The sequence below is a fragment of the Ammodytes marinus genome (genome assembly GCF_949987685.1).
Source record: "Ammodytes marinus genome assembly, chromosome: 1".
Lineage (NCBI taxonomy): Eukaryota > Metazoa > Chordata > Actinopteri > Uranoscopiformes > Ammodytidae > Ammodytes > Ammodytes marinus.
In genome coordinates, this window is record NC_137230.1 from 22,723,820 (window position 1) to 22,744,715 (window position 20,896).

A 20,896-nucleotide genomic window follows, 5' to 3' on the forward strand; every position below is an offset into this window, starting at 1 on the left:
GTTGTCACATGTTATCTCAAGGCTGCAGCCAGAAAAGGAACCCAATAACGAAAGAAATTGTCAAGCTGTATCCTCACTGACACCCCAGAGAAGGAAAGAATAGAGCAGGAAAAGGCAGCTAGCAAGCAAAAAAAAAAAGGGCAACAAAATCAAAACAACCCAGTGCATCCCAAACTAGACCAGCTGCCAAGGCTACAGAACGTTATGTAGGCCTATTTGTCAACTTGACAATGCAATTAAACATTCAAATTTGGTTCTGCCTCCTTGCCTTCTTTTTAAGATTTTTCCCATTAAGATAACATTGTGACAAACAACCCCATAGTGTGTGACAACCGACCCCTTGATGGGGTTGGTTGTCACAATGTGTCAGAGTGTCTTTGATGGTAAATTACTTCTTCATTACAATAAGTTGGAAAAAAAGAGAGACACACATTTCTAGCCAACACCTTAAGCTTCAATTTAATGTAGGAATGGCTATTGACAGATGTTTTGGTGATGAGCAATTCTCACTAGAGTAAAAAGTGTGCCTACTTACCCCGTTCTCCCCTATATATACAGCATTTGTACTTGTGTGTTGCTTTCTAAATCAATGCATATATGGATGGTGTAACTGTTAATCCTTCCCAATTGAATAAACATGAAACTACTGTACAACTCATGGAGTCTCAATTTTACATTTCACACATACAAGTACATACCATGTGTATTTTGACATGATTGTTCAACTGAATGCTTTGTTTTCCTATATTCTAACAACTTTTGACAAAGGCTTAAATGTGACCACAACAAACATTACTCAAGAAGGAATGGTGAAGAGGATTGTTGAGCACATTCCCCAGAATGTGATTGTCCTTATATTGTATGACCCTTCTAGTTGCAATAATAATGTTGTAACCATGGACTGTAGCCTATATAAAAGACCTGTAACCTGTTATGGAGGGAAACGGCGCCCCCTGCCGATGGTCTGCTGCGCCCCCTGGTGGACAGGCCGCACAGAACACTGTCGTTGGTCGTTAGCAGCAGTGGCGCACCCGCCATCTTTAGCTGACAGACAAACTACTGTAGCAGAGTTGTGGAGCGAAAATAGGTCAGGCGCTCAGAGGAGAAAACCACTTATTTGAGAAAATTTGCTTCATAAGTTTCTCTTCGGTGTATAGCTAACTTCCCGAATCCCGACACACCGTGCTGTCCTATGGTCCAATGCGTTTGATTGGTCGCCCAGCTCGCACGCAGTTTTCTTGTGTCGGTCCCGGTTGACGTTGAGTGATCGCTTTTTTCTATATAAACAGCCGACGAACTTGAGAGCCAGGTAAGAGGAGGACGAGGTCGACAACAGTTGAGAAAAAAAAACTATTTTTCTAAATGTAACTTGATATCTAGACGTTAACAGGAACTTGTTTGCTAGGCATTTATTAGCAATATCCATGGCCAAGTGAGCTTGCTATCTTTAACTCACAACGTGGTTGTGTTATAAAATAACCATCTGTGTTTAACCTCTGTGCAAAAATTAAAGAATATGCGGCTGAAGTCAGTTTTACGTGTAGAACAAGATGACTATTATCTTAGAGTAGGCTATATCGAATTATCTCATGGTGAGAGGGAGGCGTGTCCGCCTTTACAATGTTTTCATTCTGAGGAGGGCAGAGCCAGCTGAGAGATATAGTCTATGGTGGAGACAACTGTGTTGTTGTTGTGTCACTCTTTGACGATACATTATTTTCTTGTTATACACTACAGAGATCCAAAGGGGTTCCACCATATTCTTAGAAAGTCTCAAAAGGCATTGAATAAGTTGATACAAAAAGAAGGCCCTAGCCTCATGGACCTATTATATAAGACTAGCCTAGGTGTAGCCTTGTTGTAAAGTGTTACCTTTAATGCATTGAGCATCAGTGTGAGGATCTTTCTCTGTTCTGTTTCATATGGTTGTGAATTAACTATTGAATGAGTTTGCCTGTACTTCGCATAGTCGGTATGCACTGCGAGCTTGTTAATAACGGGATAAATGTGAGTACCTTTAGTCTGCCAAGCAGGTAAAGTCTGGTGATGAAGAGGCCCCTATACACATACATTACACTGCTAATGAAGAGTTCCTGTCCCCCATAAAGTTCACTCAGCCCAGTCACCTATGTTCCATTCAAGCCTCCTCTGTTTACCCAGGATGAAACGAGTTCTGCAAGGCAACGAGCAGGAGGACGGAGGTGGCACCAGCAGTGGGTCCCAGGAGACTCTTAAACGCTCCCGTAAGCAGACCAGAGAGAAGGATGTGGTGGAGGAGGAGGAGGGAGCCTGCTGGGAGCATCTGCCCCAAGAGATCCTGCTTCACATCTTTCAGTACCTGCCTCTCCTGGATAGGGCTTTAGCCTCTCAGGTACCCTTGTTAAATTCAGTCATTAGTCACTACACAGGAAGTTTTTCCTTCTTCTGAATGGTCAGATGGCATGTGAGAGTTCACTAATCTTTACTGTTAGAGTTGTTCCTAGGTTTGATGCTGGACTGTCATACGTTGTTTTATCTTATTAAAGGCTGCCGTGTCAATACTGCTCTGCCTTTTAATAATATCAAGTCCAGCTGCAAATACAAATAATTTAGTTTTCATTATTGTTGCAAACTTCAAAATGGCTTTTGTATGAAGTCAGCTGGGCTCTTTACAATAAAGCAGAGATGGATAATAAACAAACAAACCTACATTACCTGGTGTTTTTCTATTTCGACACTTCGATATGTGGCGAAGGCCACTTGCAGCAGTCAATAGGTTCTGTTTTTATTCTTCCACGAGTCACATATTCATATTGTCATATTGCCTCGAGATTCGAAATGCACATTTTCGAGCAAAAAGATGCTTGCTGGAAATAGTTATATAGATTCATTATTAAAAAATGGCAAATCAGTTTGTCCTTGAAGTATTATTAAAGGTCCAATATTAATACATATAATATAATACAGTCACATTTGGGTTTTCACAGTAAAGTCCGACTCGGGTGCTTTTCATACGTAGAAAACATTTACTAAATCTTATAGGCAGCGAAGTGAGTCAAGTAAAGTCTAATTTGTCACGTTACATTGCTACCCATTCACCCCTATGCAATATCTAATGTTTTGTTAATGTTACATATTGGTCCATTAAAATTGCCAGCAGGTCAGCTTATTAACAATAATTTTTAAGAAAACTTTCGATTCAGTAAGTGATTAACTAAAGAATGCTCCTTGAGCTTAACCAGTTATGGTTGCTTGTTGTTTGATTTTTGATTGTATCTGTGTCACCACAGGTGTGTCGAGGGTGGAACCAGACTTTTCACATGCCAGAGCTGTGGCGCTGCTTCGAGTTTGAGTTGAACCAACCAGCCAGCTCGTACCTGAAGGCCACACACCCAGACCTCATCAAACAGATTATCAAAAGGCACTCCAATCACCTGCAGTATGTCAGCTTCAAGGTATGCATTGGCTTTGTGGTTAATTAAGCTGGTTAAAGAGATGATTCTGAAAAAAAGTGTGTAGTGTAAGTTAAAAGTGTCTCTGGGTGGGGGCGCCCTTAGCTCAGTGGGTAGGGCGTCCCCCCCCCCCCCCAGGCCGGGCCCGGCAGCAGACCCGGGTTCGATTCCTGCCCGCGGTCGTTCTCTGCATGTCACTCCCCTCCAGTGATGCCGGTAACGCGTTACCGGCATCGGACCTCTTTTTTCAGTAACGAGTAATCTAACGCGTTACCAAACCAGTAATCAGATTAAAGTTACTCATCAAAGTCACTGTGCGTTACTTTTTCTGTCATTTTCCTTCGTGAAACATTTTACATAACTGCACAAATGACTGCGATTGCGATTTAATGTAAATAAATGTGCGCGCATGTGTCTCTAAACGCTCCAACTGCTCCTCTCGTCTTTTTGGTAGCGCCCCTCGTCTCTGACATGCAGCGTGTGTGTGGTGTCTGTGTGTGTGTGTGCAGCAGCATTACGGCCGAGTCTAAGCTGAACTGTGGCGCAAAACAAACGTTCCCCCCCCATGAAATATAGCGTCTGGCGTCTGCTATGGGGATATTTAGGATTCGGGTACGGTGACGTTGAAGAGATAGAAGTGTTTAAAACTTGGAAACGTATAGTCACGTGGCGACCGGTGGCCGCACACACCCAGTCTATCAACACATGAGACATCGCAGAGAAAAGTCAAATTAATGCATGAGAGTGAAGGGCCAAGCACATTAAGTTTAAAGACACTGCTACTGTCTTTGCACTTTGGAGGAATGCATTTATTTTCATGGGGGGAAAAAGGTTTTTTTTTTTTACATTTTTCAAACCATAATTTTTATTATTTTGAAAACATTATGCCTATAGCCAGGCTACTAGCCTACAAGCTTTATTTTATATATTTTCAATGATTCTTAATATGTGCATGTTTTAAATTGAGATATATGGGTTTCAAAACCTGTAAAGTAACGTTTAAAGTAACTTGTAATCTAACTTAGTTACTTTTAACATCAAGTAATCAGTAAAGTAACTAAGTTACTATTTTAAGGAGTAACTAGTAATGAGTAATCAGATTACTTTTTCAAAGTAACTGTGGCAACACTGCTCCCCTCTGCCCCATTTCACCTCTGTCTCTTCATACTGTCAAATACAGCATGAAAAATGCCAAAAGATATCTTAAAAAAAAAAGTGTCTCTATGTCATGTCCTCTTGTCTCTGCACACTGCTCAGGTGGACAGCAGCAGAGAGTCTGCAGAGGCCGCGTGCGACATCCTCTCTCAGCTCGTGAATTGTTCTTTAAAAACATTGGGGCTCATATCAACAGCCAGGCCTAGCTTCATGGAGCTGCCCAAGGTAAGACTCGGCAAGATTATTATTTCTGTTACGATCTTCATCTGCTGGCAAATCTTAGACTGTAGAGTCAGAGTCAGCTGATGTCACACACACACACACACACACACACACACACACACACACACACACACACACACACACACACACACACACACACACACACACACACACACACACACACACACACATATTTCATGACTATGATTATTAAGCAGCAGGTAAAAGTAAAAAAAAAAAAGGTTGATAGTGTATGATAAATAAAAAGTAGATGTATTGAAGTAAGTAAAACCAAAAATAAAACATATGGTATGAAAAAGAATCAAATCAAATACTAAATAAATAAACATAATAATAGTAAGAAGAAAAAGTTAAGTATTTAGCAAAAAGTACAATAAGTTTCAATAATATAAGCCAAACTAAAAAGGTATGCCTTGAGTTTTCTTTCAAAATATCAACACTCTCTCTGCTGCAGTAGACACAGTGAGTTTTCTGCACTGTAAGGATGTAACATTTAAGTATCTTAAAGCTATGATCTCTGATTAAAAAAGCAGCTGGTCTGACTAATGCCAGTAGTCTGCGGGGCAGGTGTTTAATCTTGCAACTCTGAGTTGTCAGCTAAAAACATTGCACTCGCCCTATTTCCTTGGACAGTTTATCTTCGAAGACAAATGATAAACAAAGTGGCTGTACATTTGCATGTGTTTCCTTATTAATCCAGGCATATAATGGCACCCTGTGGGGTTTTTGATCACTGAAGAGTTTCTGTTTAGTAATGTGTTTTTCAGTACCTTTGGGACAAACCAAAGCGGCATGACAGCACAATCATTCACGCTCATAGTTTATATAGTCAACAGTTTACCCAAAGAAAGATATATTCTGGTAAGGTTTAGCATCTATAAAACATTGTTATACAGATAAAGGCACTTAAAGCTGCAAACAAAAGTATCACCCTACAAGGAACTCTCATTGATAGACAGGTCTTTGAATACATTGGCAAAACCATGTTTACTAAAGAAAAGGGGGATGACCAAACTTTTCTCTCTTCTGCTGGGTTCCACAGTCTCACTTCATCTCGGCGCTCACGGTGGTTTTTGTCAACTCCAAATCGCTGTCGTCCCTGAAAATCGACGACACGCCGGTGGACGACCCCTCCCTCAAAGTCCTGGTGGCCAATAACAGCGACACCCTCAAACTGCTGAAAATGAGCAGTTGCCCTCATGTTTCACCTGCAGGTACGGTACAAATGGAAATATTGAGATGGTGATTCCTTGAGACCAATTATATATCGTAGTTCTGGTCCAAGCCTTTTGTTAATCTCTGGAGCAGTGTTTTTAGCAGCTGAACACGCGCCAACATTTTGGAGGGCGCGGTGGAAGTAAAAGGAACATAAAAACACATTCATTAACTGTCAATGAATTAATTGGCCCGAAGTGACTTTGAAGACGCAAATGTGGATTGTGAGGGGACGTTGATTATTGAAATTTCAATATTTTAGGGGTTTTATTAAGATGTAATGATAGTACACCAACTTAATAAATCACTCGAGCTACGAGGAGATAAAACCGTTCTGGACAATATTGCTTCAACTTTTCTTTTAAGGCTTAGCCCTGAGCAGACTGTAGATCTATGGTTTCCTTTTTAATGTACTTTTCTCCCTATCCCCAGGCATCCTGTGTGTGGCCGATCAGTGCCACGGCCTGAGGGAACTGGCTCTCAACTACCATCTGCTGAGTGACGATCTCCTCATCGCCCTCTCCTCAGAGAAGCACGTCCACCTGGAGCACCTTCGCATCGACGTGATCAGCGAGACTCCCGGCCAACAGTTCCACACCATCAAGAAGAGCAGCTGGGACGCCATGGTGCGCCACTCGCCCAAGTTCAACCTAGTCATGTACTTCTTCCTTTACGAGGACCAGTTCGGCCCCTTCTTCCGCGACGAGATCCCCGTCACGCACCTGTACTTCGGCCGCTCCGTCAGTAAGGACGTGCTGGGCCGCGTTGGGCTGACCTGCCCCCGTCTGGTGGAGCTGGTGGTGTGCGCCAACGGACTGCGGCCGCTCGACGAAGAGCTGATCCGCATCGCCCAGCGCTGCACCCAGCTGTCGGCCATCGGCCTGGGGGAGTGCGAGGTGTCCTGCAGCGCCTTCGTGGAGTTTGTCAAGATGTGCGGAGACAGACTGACACAGCTATCCATCATGGAGGAGGTGCTGGTTCCAGACCACCACTACGGGCTGGATGATATCCACTGGGAGGTGTCCAAGCATTTAGGCCGCGTCTGGTCCCCAGACATGATGCCCACGTGGTAGAGCTCCAAGATAAGAAAGGGTTAAGGTGTGTGTGTGTGTGTGTGTGTGTGTGTGTGTGTGTGTGTGTGTGTGTGTGTGTGTGTGTGTGTGTGTGTGTGTGTGTGTGTGTGTGTGTGTGTGTGTGTGTGTGTGTGTGTGTGTGTGTGTGTGTGTGTGTGTGTGTGTGTGTGTGTGTGTGTGTGTGTGTGTGTGTGCCCTTTCTTAAAAGTGGAGTCAGCGATTCTAATCCATAACACTTTATGTCATAATCAGTGAATATCGATTCACCATCGGCTACGTATTCGTAGTTTGTGTGCACTGAAAAAAATGTTCAACCATTCCAACCAATCAGTTTCATGCGGCATTCGTTATGTTAGTAGCAACAGGAATAGCTTTCTACAACTTCAAGAGGTGGCACCCTGCAGATTGGTTAGGTGTAGTGTTTGGGGAGTGTTTTCGGGAGACACTTTTCCATGGGAATTAACAGGAATATCTGGCAATATAACTGGTGGTTATTTCATGTGCAGTGTGTTCTTACTGCATTATTTGCATAAATGTGTCATTTTGGAGTTTAAAGAAACAAATAATATCATTACATGGGGATGATTACCATTATATGCCAATATGTTTGGTTGATATCCAGTTTACAAAAAAATCCAAGTAGTGACACATTATGACTACAAGGAAACATTAAAGTCTTGTTATTGACTGGATTGTTGATCACAGGGCTACAGTGAGGAAGACATGTAGGGATTTCATATCAAGCGCAGCACATGATGGAATACATACATTTCTTTTTGCTTTTGGTCTTTGAGTGTGTTTTTTAGTAATCTCATTTAAAATAACAGAACTGTCCATTTCTCTGATTTGATATGGTCAAAGCGGAATGGAAATTCCATCCCCATCTCACTCAGTGTATAGTGTAAATAGAAATGTGACGTTTGAACATATTTTTGTGTGTAATGTACTGAATGACCTATGTTCCTACTGTAAATATACAAGTGTTTCTATTGCAAAACAAATGGGAGGGACAAATTCATATATCTTAACATTTACTGAATTGCATTAATGCACTTTTATTCTAATGAAGGACCCAGTTTTTTAGCAAGAGAAGATGCAGTCTCATTAGGGGATGCAATCAACAGAATTTGCAGCCAAATTACGGTGAATTTCGCTAGTGGTCAGTAAAGCGGATAGTTTGGAGTCACCCTAAGGAGGTAGTTAGCTGGAGTTATTTTCTCTTCTTACATTTCAAGAAATTAAATTGGCATTCTTGAGACCTTCTGGGTCAAACTATAGCGTCTTCACTGCACAATCATTCACCATACCTAGGGGGCAAAACCCCCCTTTTTTTTAAAAAAACAGACATGGAGCGTTGTAAAAGGTTGTTCACCAGAAATTATATCTAGGACCTTCCAGGATCACAACCTGGGTGGACAACCTGGTCAACTAGCTGCTGGAAAGCTACAGCGGGCCGATAGAGAAAATCAGAACCAATGTTTAAGCAAATGGGGATGGGCTAATAGGGAACTTTTTACACAGTTTTTTCCAAGGGAATGTCTAGCCGTTTCCTAAAATACCAGCTGGAGACTCCAAAAGGAGACTTTTGGTCCATGGCACATGAAATGTAACTGTAAAAAATTTATTTTCTATGGGTTATTGATCAAATTTGAACTGTGATTAGGATAGGCTTCAGGCAGTTGGACACTTGTTTTGTTTTCAAAATTTAAAAACAAATTGACTCTGCTTTTGTCCAACATCTAGATTTTGGGGCTTTACAGATATGCAAATTTACGCATCATTAGTAAGATATTGATGATTTTTCATATTTATTTAAACATTTTGGAAAATACTGTAATACAAAAAGTTTTTGTTTTAATGTCAGTAAACAACTGGCAAAGTTTCATAATAATATCTATAAGTTAAAAAAAGTCCCCATTAGCCCATCCCCATTCACTTAAATAGTGGTTCTGATTTGCTATGTCGGCCCGCTGTAGCTTTCCAGCAGCTAGTTGACCAGGTTGTCCACCCAGGTTGTGATCGTGGAAGGTCCTAGATGTCATTTTTGGTGAACAACCTTTTACAACGCTCCATGTCCATAAAATCACTTTGCCCCCTGGGTATCATGCTAATAGTCTATAAGCGTCAAACACTTACCCAAAAAAGATATATTCTGGTTTATCATTTATAAAGCATATATTACAAGGTAAATTAACTTAAAGTGGCAAATATAAAAGGTACTCTCAAATGTATTGACATGTTCTACCGTCCAGGGGGGAGAAAACTGTTTTTCTGAAAGTGAATTCAGCTCAAATTTGCATGCGATCATAATTAATACCTGATCATTTAAATGTGAGTACAGGGCTGCACAATTTTAACCAGTGCTGAACTGTTTTGCAATATGCTTCATACAGTAACAATTGGCTTGCTTACAGCAAGGACAATTTGGAACGCTTCAATTCATATTAAGTCCTAAATCATATGTATCTGTTGCAAAAAAACTTTAAGTGCCTCATCATCCAGAAACCCCAGTGCTTATTTGGATGTGGCAACTGCTTTAATGTAATTGATAAAAAAGAAAATGTCTTTATTTCCTGTTTTCTGATGATCAGCAATGCCTGGCTGTCTACATTTGTGGCCTGCATTTATAAAACCAAGCCATTTAAATAGAGAGAACAGTGACTGTGTGTTGTTTTTATTTTAGCTAAACAAGGCTGAATTGTACTCAGATTTTACCTGTTTGTACTTTTCCCAAAGATCTGTAATATTTGAGTAAAGTTCATAGATACATTAAAAATGAAAGTTCTATGTCTTATCTAGTTTGTGTTGGACAATTATTTTGTTTTTAAGAGTGTGCTGTTTTAAAGAGAGCTGGGCTGAGCCTTAAGATGCTACACAACATAGGCAAGGCAAGGCAAGGCAAGTTTATTTATATAGCACAATTCAGACACAAGGCCACTCAAAGTGCTTTACAGGGGCAAGATTAGAATACATAAAACACATTATAAAACATTGAAAAGCGAATAAAAGAAGCAAATAAAAAAATAAAAATAAATTAAAACTCGATTTAAAAACATAGCAAATAAAATGAAAATTGCAAGTTAAAAAGGAAACAAAAAAGTCTTCAGACTCGATTTAAAAGAACTGAGAGTTGCAGCAGACCTCAAGTTCTCTGGGAGTTTGTTCCAGATTGTTGGTGCATAAAAACTAAAAGCTGCTTCTCCTCGTTTAGTCCTAACTCTAGGGACTGTAAGTAGACCTGTCCCAGACGACCTAAGGGCTCTGGACGGTTCATAACTTATCAGCATATCAGTAATGTATTTTGGCTCTAAACCATTTAGTGCTTTATAAACCAACATCAGAATTTTGAAATCAATTCTTTGAGTGACTGGAAGCCAATGTAAAGACCTCAGAACTGGGGTAATGTGATCCACCTTTTTGGTCCTAGTGAGGACTCGAGCAGCAGCGTTCTGAATTAGCTGAAGCTGTCTGATTGATTTTTTTGGAAGGCCAGCAAGGACACTGTTACAGTAGTCAAGTCTACTAAAGATAAATGCATGGACAAGTTTTTCTAAATCTTGCTGGGACATAAGCCCTTTAATTCTTGATATGTTTTTTAGGTGGTAGTAGGCTGATTTATTACATACAGTAACTAACACAATTAGTAAAACAGTGGAAAGCATCAAATTAAACATCAGAAATTAAGTTAACACACTCTGGGTATCCACTTTAAATGAATTTAGATCACTATTTGCAAGACGCCTCATTTAATCAACAAGTTAATTACTCTATAGTGCTTTGAGCTAAATGCTAACACGCTCAATGATCACAACGGTACTGATGTTTAAGGTATAATGTTCCTCGTCTTGGTTTCAGACCCTGAGCATGCCAATAATTGCTTTTAGACACAAAGCACAGATGAGGCTGCATGGACTGACTACAATTGATGTGTAAAAATCTATTTCACATATTTCACTCTTCAATAAAGTGAGAAAATAGGATGGGAAAAATTGGCTATATATCAGCCATGCATACCACTAGAAGTAAGTGAATACATCCCTACAATGGATACACTGTGATCGAACTCATTTTAACGTCACCATGTAAGACAGTCAAAAGGGTTACATTGAGCCATAAACATCCCTGTGAGGAAATGGGATTATTGCAGAGACAATTGAGTAGAGTGTAATACAATAAAAGTAAATGCTCTTTATTGCGCTGGCCTCCAAGCCATCACAAGAAGGTATATAAACATAAAAACAGACACAGGGCAGCGAGGACACATTCAAATAATAGCTACATCAAGTGAAATCAGATAAAAGTCATTACTCGGATGCTGTCGTCTGTTCCACCCACAGCTAGCCTAATTGAATTTTTAAATCTAGGGATTTAAAAGGGACATTATATTATATTTCTTAAACATGCTGGTGGCCCCTCTTGTACAGACTTTAAGATGATTAAGTCAGATTGCTGATGTTACTTAAATTATGCGTCAATCACATGTTATAGGCCCTACGGCATAATGTAGATTTAACATCCATTACTGCATTGTTTTTTAGTTTTTTTAATTTACAGCCATCCAGGTTTTTACTGCTTTATAGAAACATTTACCTGAACATGTTTTATAATAATTCTTGTCTTCGTTTCAAAAGTGTGTGTAATAAAAAACCTTGAACCTTTAGTTCATCAGCAGGTTGGGTGAATGGATGTCTAATTAATTTAAGGAACATTCACATCCAGGGACCAATAATGATCAGGGTCTCTGGTTGGTGCGTGTGTGGTGTGTTTGAGTAAAATTATATATTTTTTATTTGTTATAGGCTTATGACTATGGGGAACATTTCTCCTAAATACCAAATGAAAACATTGTCAGTTAGAGTGTTTCCATTAATAAGACTAATATTGGCCTAGTGATATGCGAGGAAACATTTGAATACAAAATATTTTACAGAGCTGTATGTCATATTTTAAATATAAGCATGTAGGCTAGTTGTTTTGGATATTGGTAAGGTATGCACAGTAGGCCTACACTTTTATGATGGATTTTTTTGTTTTTTAAAATACAGGTCAATTCGAGCAAAGTTTGGTGTGTAAAAAGCTGATGTCCTTCCATGGACACTCCCCAAATGGGTGGCCCGAATAGGAGCCGCTGCCAGCTGAATCACTACACCGCGGAAGACGGGTCTGATTCCTCTGAAAACTTTGGTACCACGGCGACACCGGGCGACACCCTAATGTCAACTTAGCAGCTGTGTTTTCCAAAAGTGTCGTGAGAAAAGGTGATGCTGGGCGTGGCAGGAATGACGGGCAGGTGAGAGTTTTCATCAGCTTGTTCATCTCAGCAAACTAACACACAAACAACTGCTAACTTCAGACGGCCAAGCTAAAGCTAATGTCCCAACCAAAGGGGCAAAGTTAGCTTACGGCTACGCTAGAATAGATGTCCCCCTCTTAAAAAGCACTGGAAAAAATATATTTATCAATACATATTTTGATCCAGTTTATATGTTATACTAATAGCAAGCTCAGCTAAGTAACTAGTGTTTTCCCCGCAGTGCGAGCTAACTTACTGTAAGGCTAGCATGCTAGTGGGCTGTGTACTGGTTTGCACAATGAATGGAGTCGACAAGTGGCCTTTTTTTAATATAAATTATAACTATTCGAATTATTACCACTCAGACCCTGAATTCAAATATCCTTGTTTAATACTCAGGTGTGACCACGTTTGGTTAACATTAAGTCACTTAAAGACATCAACTTATGCATGGCCTGCCTACTAGGAAAAATAATAAACTAACATTAAATTCTGTTTTCGTTTAGTTAATCCTATTTTTAACATCTGCATATTTGACATGAAGCCTCGATCTTTACTGCACTTCTGAAATACACCTGTGGGTTGTGGCATAGTATTGAAATGTATCTTATATTATAATAACCAAACCAAATCAAACTTGCCCACACAGTGCCTCAGACAATATAACAATAGTCCCTATCCGCAAAAAATAGCAGTATGCCTAAATGAATTTTGATAAATAAAAGCAGTTGATTACAGAAATCAATAAGCACAGATTACATTTGGTGATCAGTTAAAAAAATGAAATCAATTAAGCTATATAACTCAGGAACTATAGTTATAATTATATGAGTCTGGTTATTATTATGCAGTTAAACGTGTATGTGTGTGAAGGAGAGGCTGCACAGTGTCTCAGTGTCTCAGCAATGTACCTCCTATTCCTTTACCAAATTAGGTGATGGTTGTGCAGTGAGTAAGTGAGTTCCCCAGCTGATTCACAAATGATTTCCATTCCCCCTGGTGACAGCTGCTGAAAAAAGCACAGCATTATGCCATATGTAGGAGTTATGTGACGAATGATAAACATTTGGTCCGGCCTCGCTCCCTGTGGTTTTTATGTCAGAGTTATATTTCCCAGGGAGTCTGGGCAAGTCATGTACTTACATGTATTTTCTTTTCTCGTGCAACAGCATTGCTAATGCCCTGGCCCACGCCGCCTGTGAGCGATGTAAGAGTGGCTTTGCCTCGACCGAGAAGATTGTCAATAGTAATGGAGAGCTGTACCATGAGCACTGCTTTGTGTGTGCCCAGTGTTTCCAGCAGTTTCCAGAGGGACTCTTCTATGAGGTATCGCACTCAAATACTAACTGTATGAGGAGCTATAGTTTGTCCGGTGCATGTTTGAAAAATATTTATCTCTTACTCTTTTTTTAGAATGTTTTGATTGTTTCACTTGATTGAAGGAATCATGAACCTCTTTCTGTTCACAGTTTGAAGGAAGAAAGTATTGCGAACATGACTTCCAGATGCTCTTCGCCCCTTGCTGTCACCTGTGTGGTGAGTTTAATTTATTCAGTGCTTGTCTACAATTAGTATTTGAAGGGTTGTGTGTGTGGACCCCCAGAAGACTGGCTAAACACTTAAAACACAGACGGCTAGGGGCCGTAACAGGGATTTCAATAAAGAATTATGTTTCTTGTATTCAAATTCTAATTGATATGGATCAGGTGTGCCATCTAGTTTTGATTACACTTTGCTTCTCTGCTCACATTTGATTGAAATTTGTGGTTACTGAAGCTAGACTTTAAAAAAAAATTACTTTTGCCACATGACTAATGAACTTAGTATTCATCAAATGCTCTCTCAGACACATCTGTGTTCACACTACACCAGCGGTTCCCAAACATTTATTTGAGACCCTTTGAAAACGTATCCATGCATTGCCAGCAGTGTTTACCATATCATTCAGCCTTTATACCACAGTACATACTGAGTGTGAAAGTAAGCATCCTTTACCCCTCCTCCTTATGTTGTTGGAGAGATCAGATCCCAGTGTATCCCCACTGATCTTTAATTCTAGTCATACTTTTATTAAGAACTTCCCACTTGTGTTTACAGACACCCAAGATGCATTTTAGTGCTACATCAGCTTAATTTAAACACTGCTTGACCGCGTCCAGGGAGAGACAATACATGCTGTAATTAAATTAAATGGACAGTTAAAATGCATTCAACATCAATTAAGTCACTGGCCTGAAGCTGATCCCTCCCTTATGGTTTCCCTCAGGAGAATTCATCATCGGTCGTGTCATTAAGGCCATGAACAATAGTTGGCACCCTGACTGCTTCTGCTGTGACATTTGCCAGGCTGTGCTTGCAGACGTGGGGTTTGTCAAAAACGCCGGCAGGTGAGTATCCTACAATATAACAGTGCTTATAAAACACTGCGACAGACTGTAAAAGCAGGTGGTTACGCACACATCAAGCCGGTGACTAACTCACTCGTGATTAAACAAATGGAGGAATTTTGAGCAGCTGTGAAGGAGTTTGTCGAGACATTATTTGAGGCTGCAGACTCTTTCTTGACACACCTAAATTGTATTCTCCTCCATTTAAATCAGGCACCTGTGTCGCCCGTGTCATAACCGCGAGAAAGCCCGTGGACTAGGCAAGTATATCTGCCAGAAGTGCCACGCCATCATCGAAGAGCAGCCGCTAATCTTTAAAAATGACCCCTATCATCCAGACCACTTCAACTGCAACAATTGTGGGTAAGTCTTAACACTCCACCCAAGTGTTTAGAAGCAGTCCCACTTGAAACAGGATCTATATTAATGGGTTCCACACCTGTGTTCCTCTCTCTTCAACGTCTTTTCAATGTTTCTCTGTCCACAGTAAGGAACTGACGGCTGAAGCCAGGGAACTGAAGGGAGAACTTTACTGTTTGCCTTGCCACGACAAGATGGGTGTACCAATCTGTGGCGCCTGTAGGAGACCCATTGAAGGGCGCGTTGTCAATGCCATGGGCAAGCAATGGCATGTGGAGGTTTGTCAACAAGAAATTAAACATTTTATAAATGCTCTAGATGCAAATGTTACTGTTGCTTCCTGTCGCTGTTTGTTGTTCTGAGGCCTAGTTTACTTTAAAGTGTGTTCTCCTCCTCGAGAAAGCTATAGGCCTTAGGGCAGGGGTGCCCATTACGTCGATCGACCGGTCGATCGCGAAGGCATTGTGGGTAGATCGCCATGGCATTCTTAAAAAAAAGTTTTTTTTACTGGCTCAATATAGGCTCCTAATCTTTGAAGGCTCCGAACAACTTTATTTAGAAAAATAAACAATTGACTGGCTCATTACAGGTCCCTAACCTTAGTAGGTAGGGGGTGGGGGGGGGCATACAGAGATCTGGCACCAGTACATTTTTGATATTTTTTAAATTACATTGTTCGTGGCTACGAAGATCAGGGGCCTATATTGAGCTATACTGTATTTAAAAAGAAATTCACAGAGAGATCTTTTAAACCTGTAAATTTTTTCTTTCTGCTTTTTGGTAATTCTGTGTCCCCACATTATTCCAGAAAATAGTACTAAATAGCTCACATAGGACACAGCTGATTTAGCCTTAGTATTCTTCTCATGCTCCCGGACCCCCCTAAAAGGCCCTGAGCGTTACCTAAAAATTATTAGTTTATTAATCAAAAGAAATATTACATTTTTATAGTAGGTAGATCTTCTTGACTTGGTCATTATAAAAGTAGCTCACAAGCTGAAAACTTGTGGGCACCTCTGCCTTAGGGGTTTACTCAAAGAATCATGACCAATTTTACCATGCTCGTGATTTTGCTATGTAGAGAGAAGTAGGTGTTTTCTTTTAGTTGATGGTTAGCAAAAAAAGTGTGACTGATTTGGACACCATTCTTTCATTTAGTTGCCATGTTGATGTAACCAAATTCCTGTAGAGAGGAACACAAAATTGGCCATTAAACACAAAAACGAATTAAATGATTAGAAAAAATTAATAAAAATTGTTAGACCAACTTTTGCAGGTGTATGTAATGCTGCCTTCATACAAAAGCTGCAATTGAAATCCGTAATTAATTTCACATTAAGTTTTCACATTTATTATGCTCAGGAAAATTCAATAAATAAAATACTTTTGAACCAAAACACTTTCAACAAGCCAATTTGTGGCAAAAGGAGAGATGTAAGTTCCTTTTAAAAAGATAATTTCTCCTGAGGCAGAGAGCAGCAGATCAAGTTGTGTGATCATCAGTCTCAAGGCTGCTGAAACGTAATGCTAAAGACAGGACAGTCATAACGCACAATCAAAGTTTTACCACTCTAGGAACTTGGTCTGGCAGGCACCATACCAAGTATTTAAAACAATAATGTGGGAATAACAGAGGTTTCAATGTTAAGTGTTCAATGCTAAATGGTATTAAAAGAATAAGGAATATTTTTATGTAATGCTCATGTAATATTCATGTTTCATACTCTATGTGTGTCAGCATCTGCGCCTCCTTTCAGTTTCACATGTTTTTTGTAAGTACCTTTCCCCCAGCAACATTTGTTTTTTGTTTACAGCATTTTGTGTGTGCCAAGTGTGAGAAGCCTTTCCTTGGGCATCGGCATTACGAGAGGAAGGGGTTGGCTTACTGCGAGACTCATTATAACCAGGTAAGACAACAAACAAAGGAGCCAAGTAAAAATAATAGCATTGGACAAGATGACAGATATACTGTAAAAAAAAAAATTAGACGGCAGCACTAATAATTCCTCACTGCTAAATGAATTTGCGCCAGCGATTTAGAGATATAATCTCCTTGTCTCTTTCTTTATCAAGCTCTTTGGCGATGTGTGCTATCACTGCAACCGTGTGATTGAAGGCGATGGTGGGTATCAGTATAATAAAGCTCAAATTCAGCACAGTGTTTTTAATAATTTACATAAAATGTTGCATAAATGGTTGAATGTTCATTATTTGCATTTTCTTTCTCCCTCTGTAACCCCTCAGTGGTGTCTGCTCTCAACAAGGCCTGGTGTGTCACTTGTTTCTCATGCTCCACTTGCAACACAAAACTCACTCTCAAGTAAGTAATGTTGCTATGCTCATAAATAACTTTTTTTACTTACTAATCGTGTGCATTACTATCAGCTGGTTGTTTTCCCACTTTGTTCTGTTTCACTCCTCCTTAACTCCTAATCCAGTGTTAACTTTAACACTCTTCTTTGTGTATTTCACTCTCCCGCTGTGACTCTCCTCTCTTTTCTCTCCCCAATTTTCTCCTCCTCACCTTGCTTGACTTGCTGCGTCTATGGTAACTCAGGGATAAGTTTGTTGAAATTGACCTGAGGCCAGTCTGCAAGCATTGCTATGAGCACATGCCTGAGGAGCTGAAACGCCGCCTTGCCCGACGTGAGCGGGATGCGAAAGACTGCAAGAAAAAACCTGCTGTGTGTCTGTAGAGTTATTATTCTTTACAAGTCAGCATTCCATCCGTTGGTTGGTGCTTTCTCTGTCTTCCTCTCTTTCTGTGGTGTTCCGTATTTAATGGTTTTGACATCATGGCATTAAACATGAGTTTAATATACAATTGATTAGGGGTGTCACGATTCTCCAAATCCACGATTCAATTTGATTTCAGATTTTAGGGTCATGACTCAATTCGATTCGATTTTCGATTTTATTTTATTTTTGCACAGATGGATCTGCCATTTAAGTCTATACTAGTCTAGGATCATTGTGTTATGCCATGATAACTCATTTTTGTGATTGGGATTGTGACACCACTACAATGATGCTTATGAGAAGGGCTTCACTCAATGATAATTTTCATTATCCAATCATCTGCTTACTATTCTGAAGTTTACTGTGGCATCTTCAAATGTTTTCTTCAATCTACAGTCTAATGCCGATACAAGACTGCAAGAGTATAGCCCGCTTATATCCGGATTCGACATTCGTAGGGCATTCATCTGGTGTAGTTACATAGTGGATGACAACCGACGCTGAATCTGTACGCCTCAATATGTTTCAAGAGAAAGACTAGCATGTTAGATGTTTTATTTTGCTTCCCGTCCAAGTTCTGTCTCGTTGGTGATGTTGACCCAAACAAACATGGCAAAGAGAAAAAGTAGTGAATTTGCTGGTGTCATTTGTTTTGGAAACGTCACTCCTTTCTTTTTGATGAGTCGTCGAGGGAGAGTGTTAAAAAATAAAAATGCAGGCGAGAAATAGCAGAGGCTCTTCAGCAACCTGGTGAGTAACTGCTGTACCATCAAGCTAGCAAATCAGCATCACCATGGTAACAGCTGTCGAGTATGTACTGATAACTTACCAGTAGGCTACTCAAGTAAAAATTCTAAAAGCACAGTGTAGAAACACTATTTTACAAGTCCTGTGATCATCGTATGTCTCTAAGTCACTGCACGATTTGATCTATAGTTATCTATCTGAACCCGGCATAAAACACAAATATATTTAATTTACACTGATTTAAAACATGCAACGTGTGGGAACAAGCTAATTTCGTATGATTTCACTGAAGGCTCTGCACTGCAATTTAAGAAAACATGCAATGCTGCAAATATATAAAACACAGCCAAATACAGAAATGCTGCAAATACAAAAAAAAGTTACACCAAAATGAAGAGAGTGAGTTTGTTTTACTTTTCGAAAATAAGCTCATGCAAGTTCTTTCTCTTTTGATTAAACATTCTAATAAAATGATTCAGATTTGTAGTAAGCTCGTCGTTTAGCAACGTCATTTATTTATTTTTTGCCTTCAAGCTGTGCATGTGCTCTCATAATTGCAACACGATTTCTTTTTTTGTTGGTGTTTTGTTTGGGGTGTTGCCTCCTAATAATTTGTCCTTAATATTGTGTTTTCAACTAAATGTGAACCTGCTGTGATAATGTTAAGATCAAAATGTATGCATGTGGGACGTGTCATTTGATTATATGTGCAGTAATGACGTGGTCCTTCTTTCCCTTCTTTGCAGGAACAAGTTTGTTGAGTTTGACATGAAGCCTGTTTGTAAAAAGTGCTATGAGAAGTTTCCTCTGGAGCTTAAGAAAAGACTCAAGAAGCTGGCTGAGTCCTTGGGGAGGAAGTGAGCGGCCTCCGGCCAAACAACCTGGAAATATTCCTGCAATGTGTATGATGGTAAAATACCCAGGAGAACTGTCACATTACAACATGAGGATGCTGAATTAAATCAATCCATCCATCAATATTAGTCATTGAAATCTGGGTTCCATGTAAATGGAAATATGTATCACTGTGGTGTTTTTATAAATGTAGCTGCAAGCCTTGACAACTTTTTTTTTTATAATGTGCAAATGTTCTTTTCTTTTTTATTTCTGGGTCACTAAAATGTCAATTCATTTATGTGATGTCCCAGATAATGAAGACTTTACCCTGAGCATGATTGCTAACTGCTGTCAAATAGTGTCGTGAATTTAAAAAATAGTTTGGCATTATCTTGAATTACACTTGTGCCTTGAATATATGAACTATGTGTCTTAAAATGCAAATTATGTCTAAAATGTTACTCATAATTATAATACAGTTATGCTTCAGTATATATCTCAAGTGTTGACTGTGACCGGAATTTCAGGATATTGTAATGTCTCTTACTACTAACGTGAAAAAATAAATAACATATTCCAAGAAAAACATAAATGAGCTATTTACTGGGAGCAAGGCTTATCTACAAACCATTAAATGTTAATCAATCTACTCTGATATGTTAACTAATAAATATATTTTAAAATTATGTATTTGATGTTTAGGACTCTTAGTCTTTCAGCCTTGCTCGACTGTTATTTATTCCACAGGTAAATATTTAATTCAAAGAATATTATAGAATTATAGGTACTATAATGACTACAAAGATTACAAAAGTACTATCTTTGAAAGTAATTTATGAACGTATGTAATGTATGCTTTCAAGATAGTGTATTGGTGTTGCTTGTAGCCTTCGGTAAATGCCTGGGGTTCAGTCTGATATTTTTAGCCAAATTAACGTAATGCAACTTTTATGCAACTTTCAACTTGAAATGGTTCAAAGGAATCTAGATGAAATGAACCTTCAGCAGATTATTTAACAGAACACTTTGATGTTAAAATATCATTAATGAGTCAGCACATTGCTTGGCTGTTTGTAAACTGGCAAAGAACCACACAACAAAACAATAAAATTTGCTTGGATGAGCCTTTTTATTGTCAGCGTTTGTATCCATTTAATTTGCCAGCGTTTACATTTGTATTGATTTGCACGGAATTGAGAATTACACCTTTACGGCTGCACATATACTGTATTTGAATTTCTGCTTAATGATCAATAAAGTTTTCTTCACATAACGGTGTATTTTAAAATATCAAATGTATTTCCACAATATTATTATGTTAATAGTAATGCAGTTAATATTCAGACTTTTTTTTCAAGAGTTAGAACTTCATGAAATATAGCATAGACACATCACATGTCAAAATAAACGGTGACT

General features: G+C 39.3%; 2 protein-coding genes across 2 annotated transcripts; both read left to right on the forward strand.

Annotated features, from left to right (window-relative positions):
* The first annotated feature begins 1,058 nt into the window (after nt 1-1,058).
* LOC307257203 (F-box/LRR-repeat protein 3-like) lies at nt 1,059-9,874 on the forward strand. Its single transcript, XM_080036360.1, has 6 exons — nt 1,059-1,309; nt 2,161-2,371; nt 3,270-3,434; nt 4,689-4,811; nt 5,872-6,043; nt 6,477-9,874. The coding sequence occupies exons 2-6, from the start codon at nt 2,162-2,164 to the stop codon at nt 7,115-7,117; spliced, it is 1,311 nt and encodes a 436-aa protein (XP_079892486.1). The 5' UTR covers nt 1,059-1,309; nt 2,161; the 3' UTR covers nt 7,118-9,874.
* Nucleotides 9,875-12,236: 2,362 nt separating this feature from the next.
* Nucleotides 12,237-20,705, forward strand: LOC307268118 (LIM and senescent cell antigen-like-containing domain protein 1). Its single transcript, XM_080050641.1, has 10 exons — nt 12,237-12,407; nt 13,580-13,736; nt 13,880-13,946; nt 14,677-14,797; nt 15,011-15,160; nt 15,285-15,435; nt 16,972-17,064; nt 17,231-17,279; nt 17,402-17,477; nt 19,390-20,705. Exons 1-10 carry the CDS (start codon nt 12,379-12,381, stop codon nt 19,502-19,504), a joined length of 1,008 nt encoding a protein of 335 aa, XP_079906767.1. The 5' UTR covers nt 12,237-12,378; the 3' UTR covers nt 19,505-20,705.
* Nucleotides 20,706-20,896: the final 191 nt, after the last annotated feature.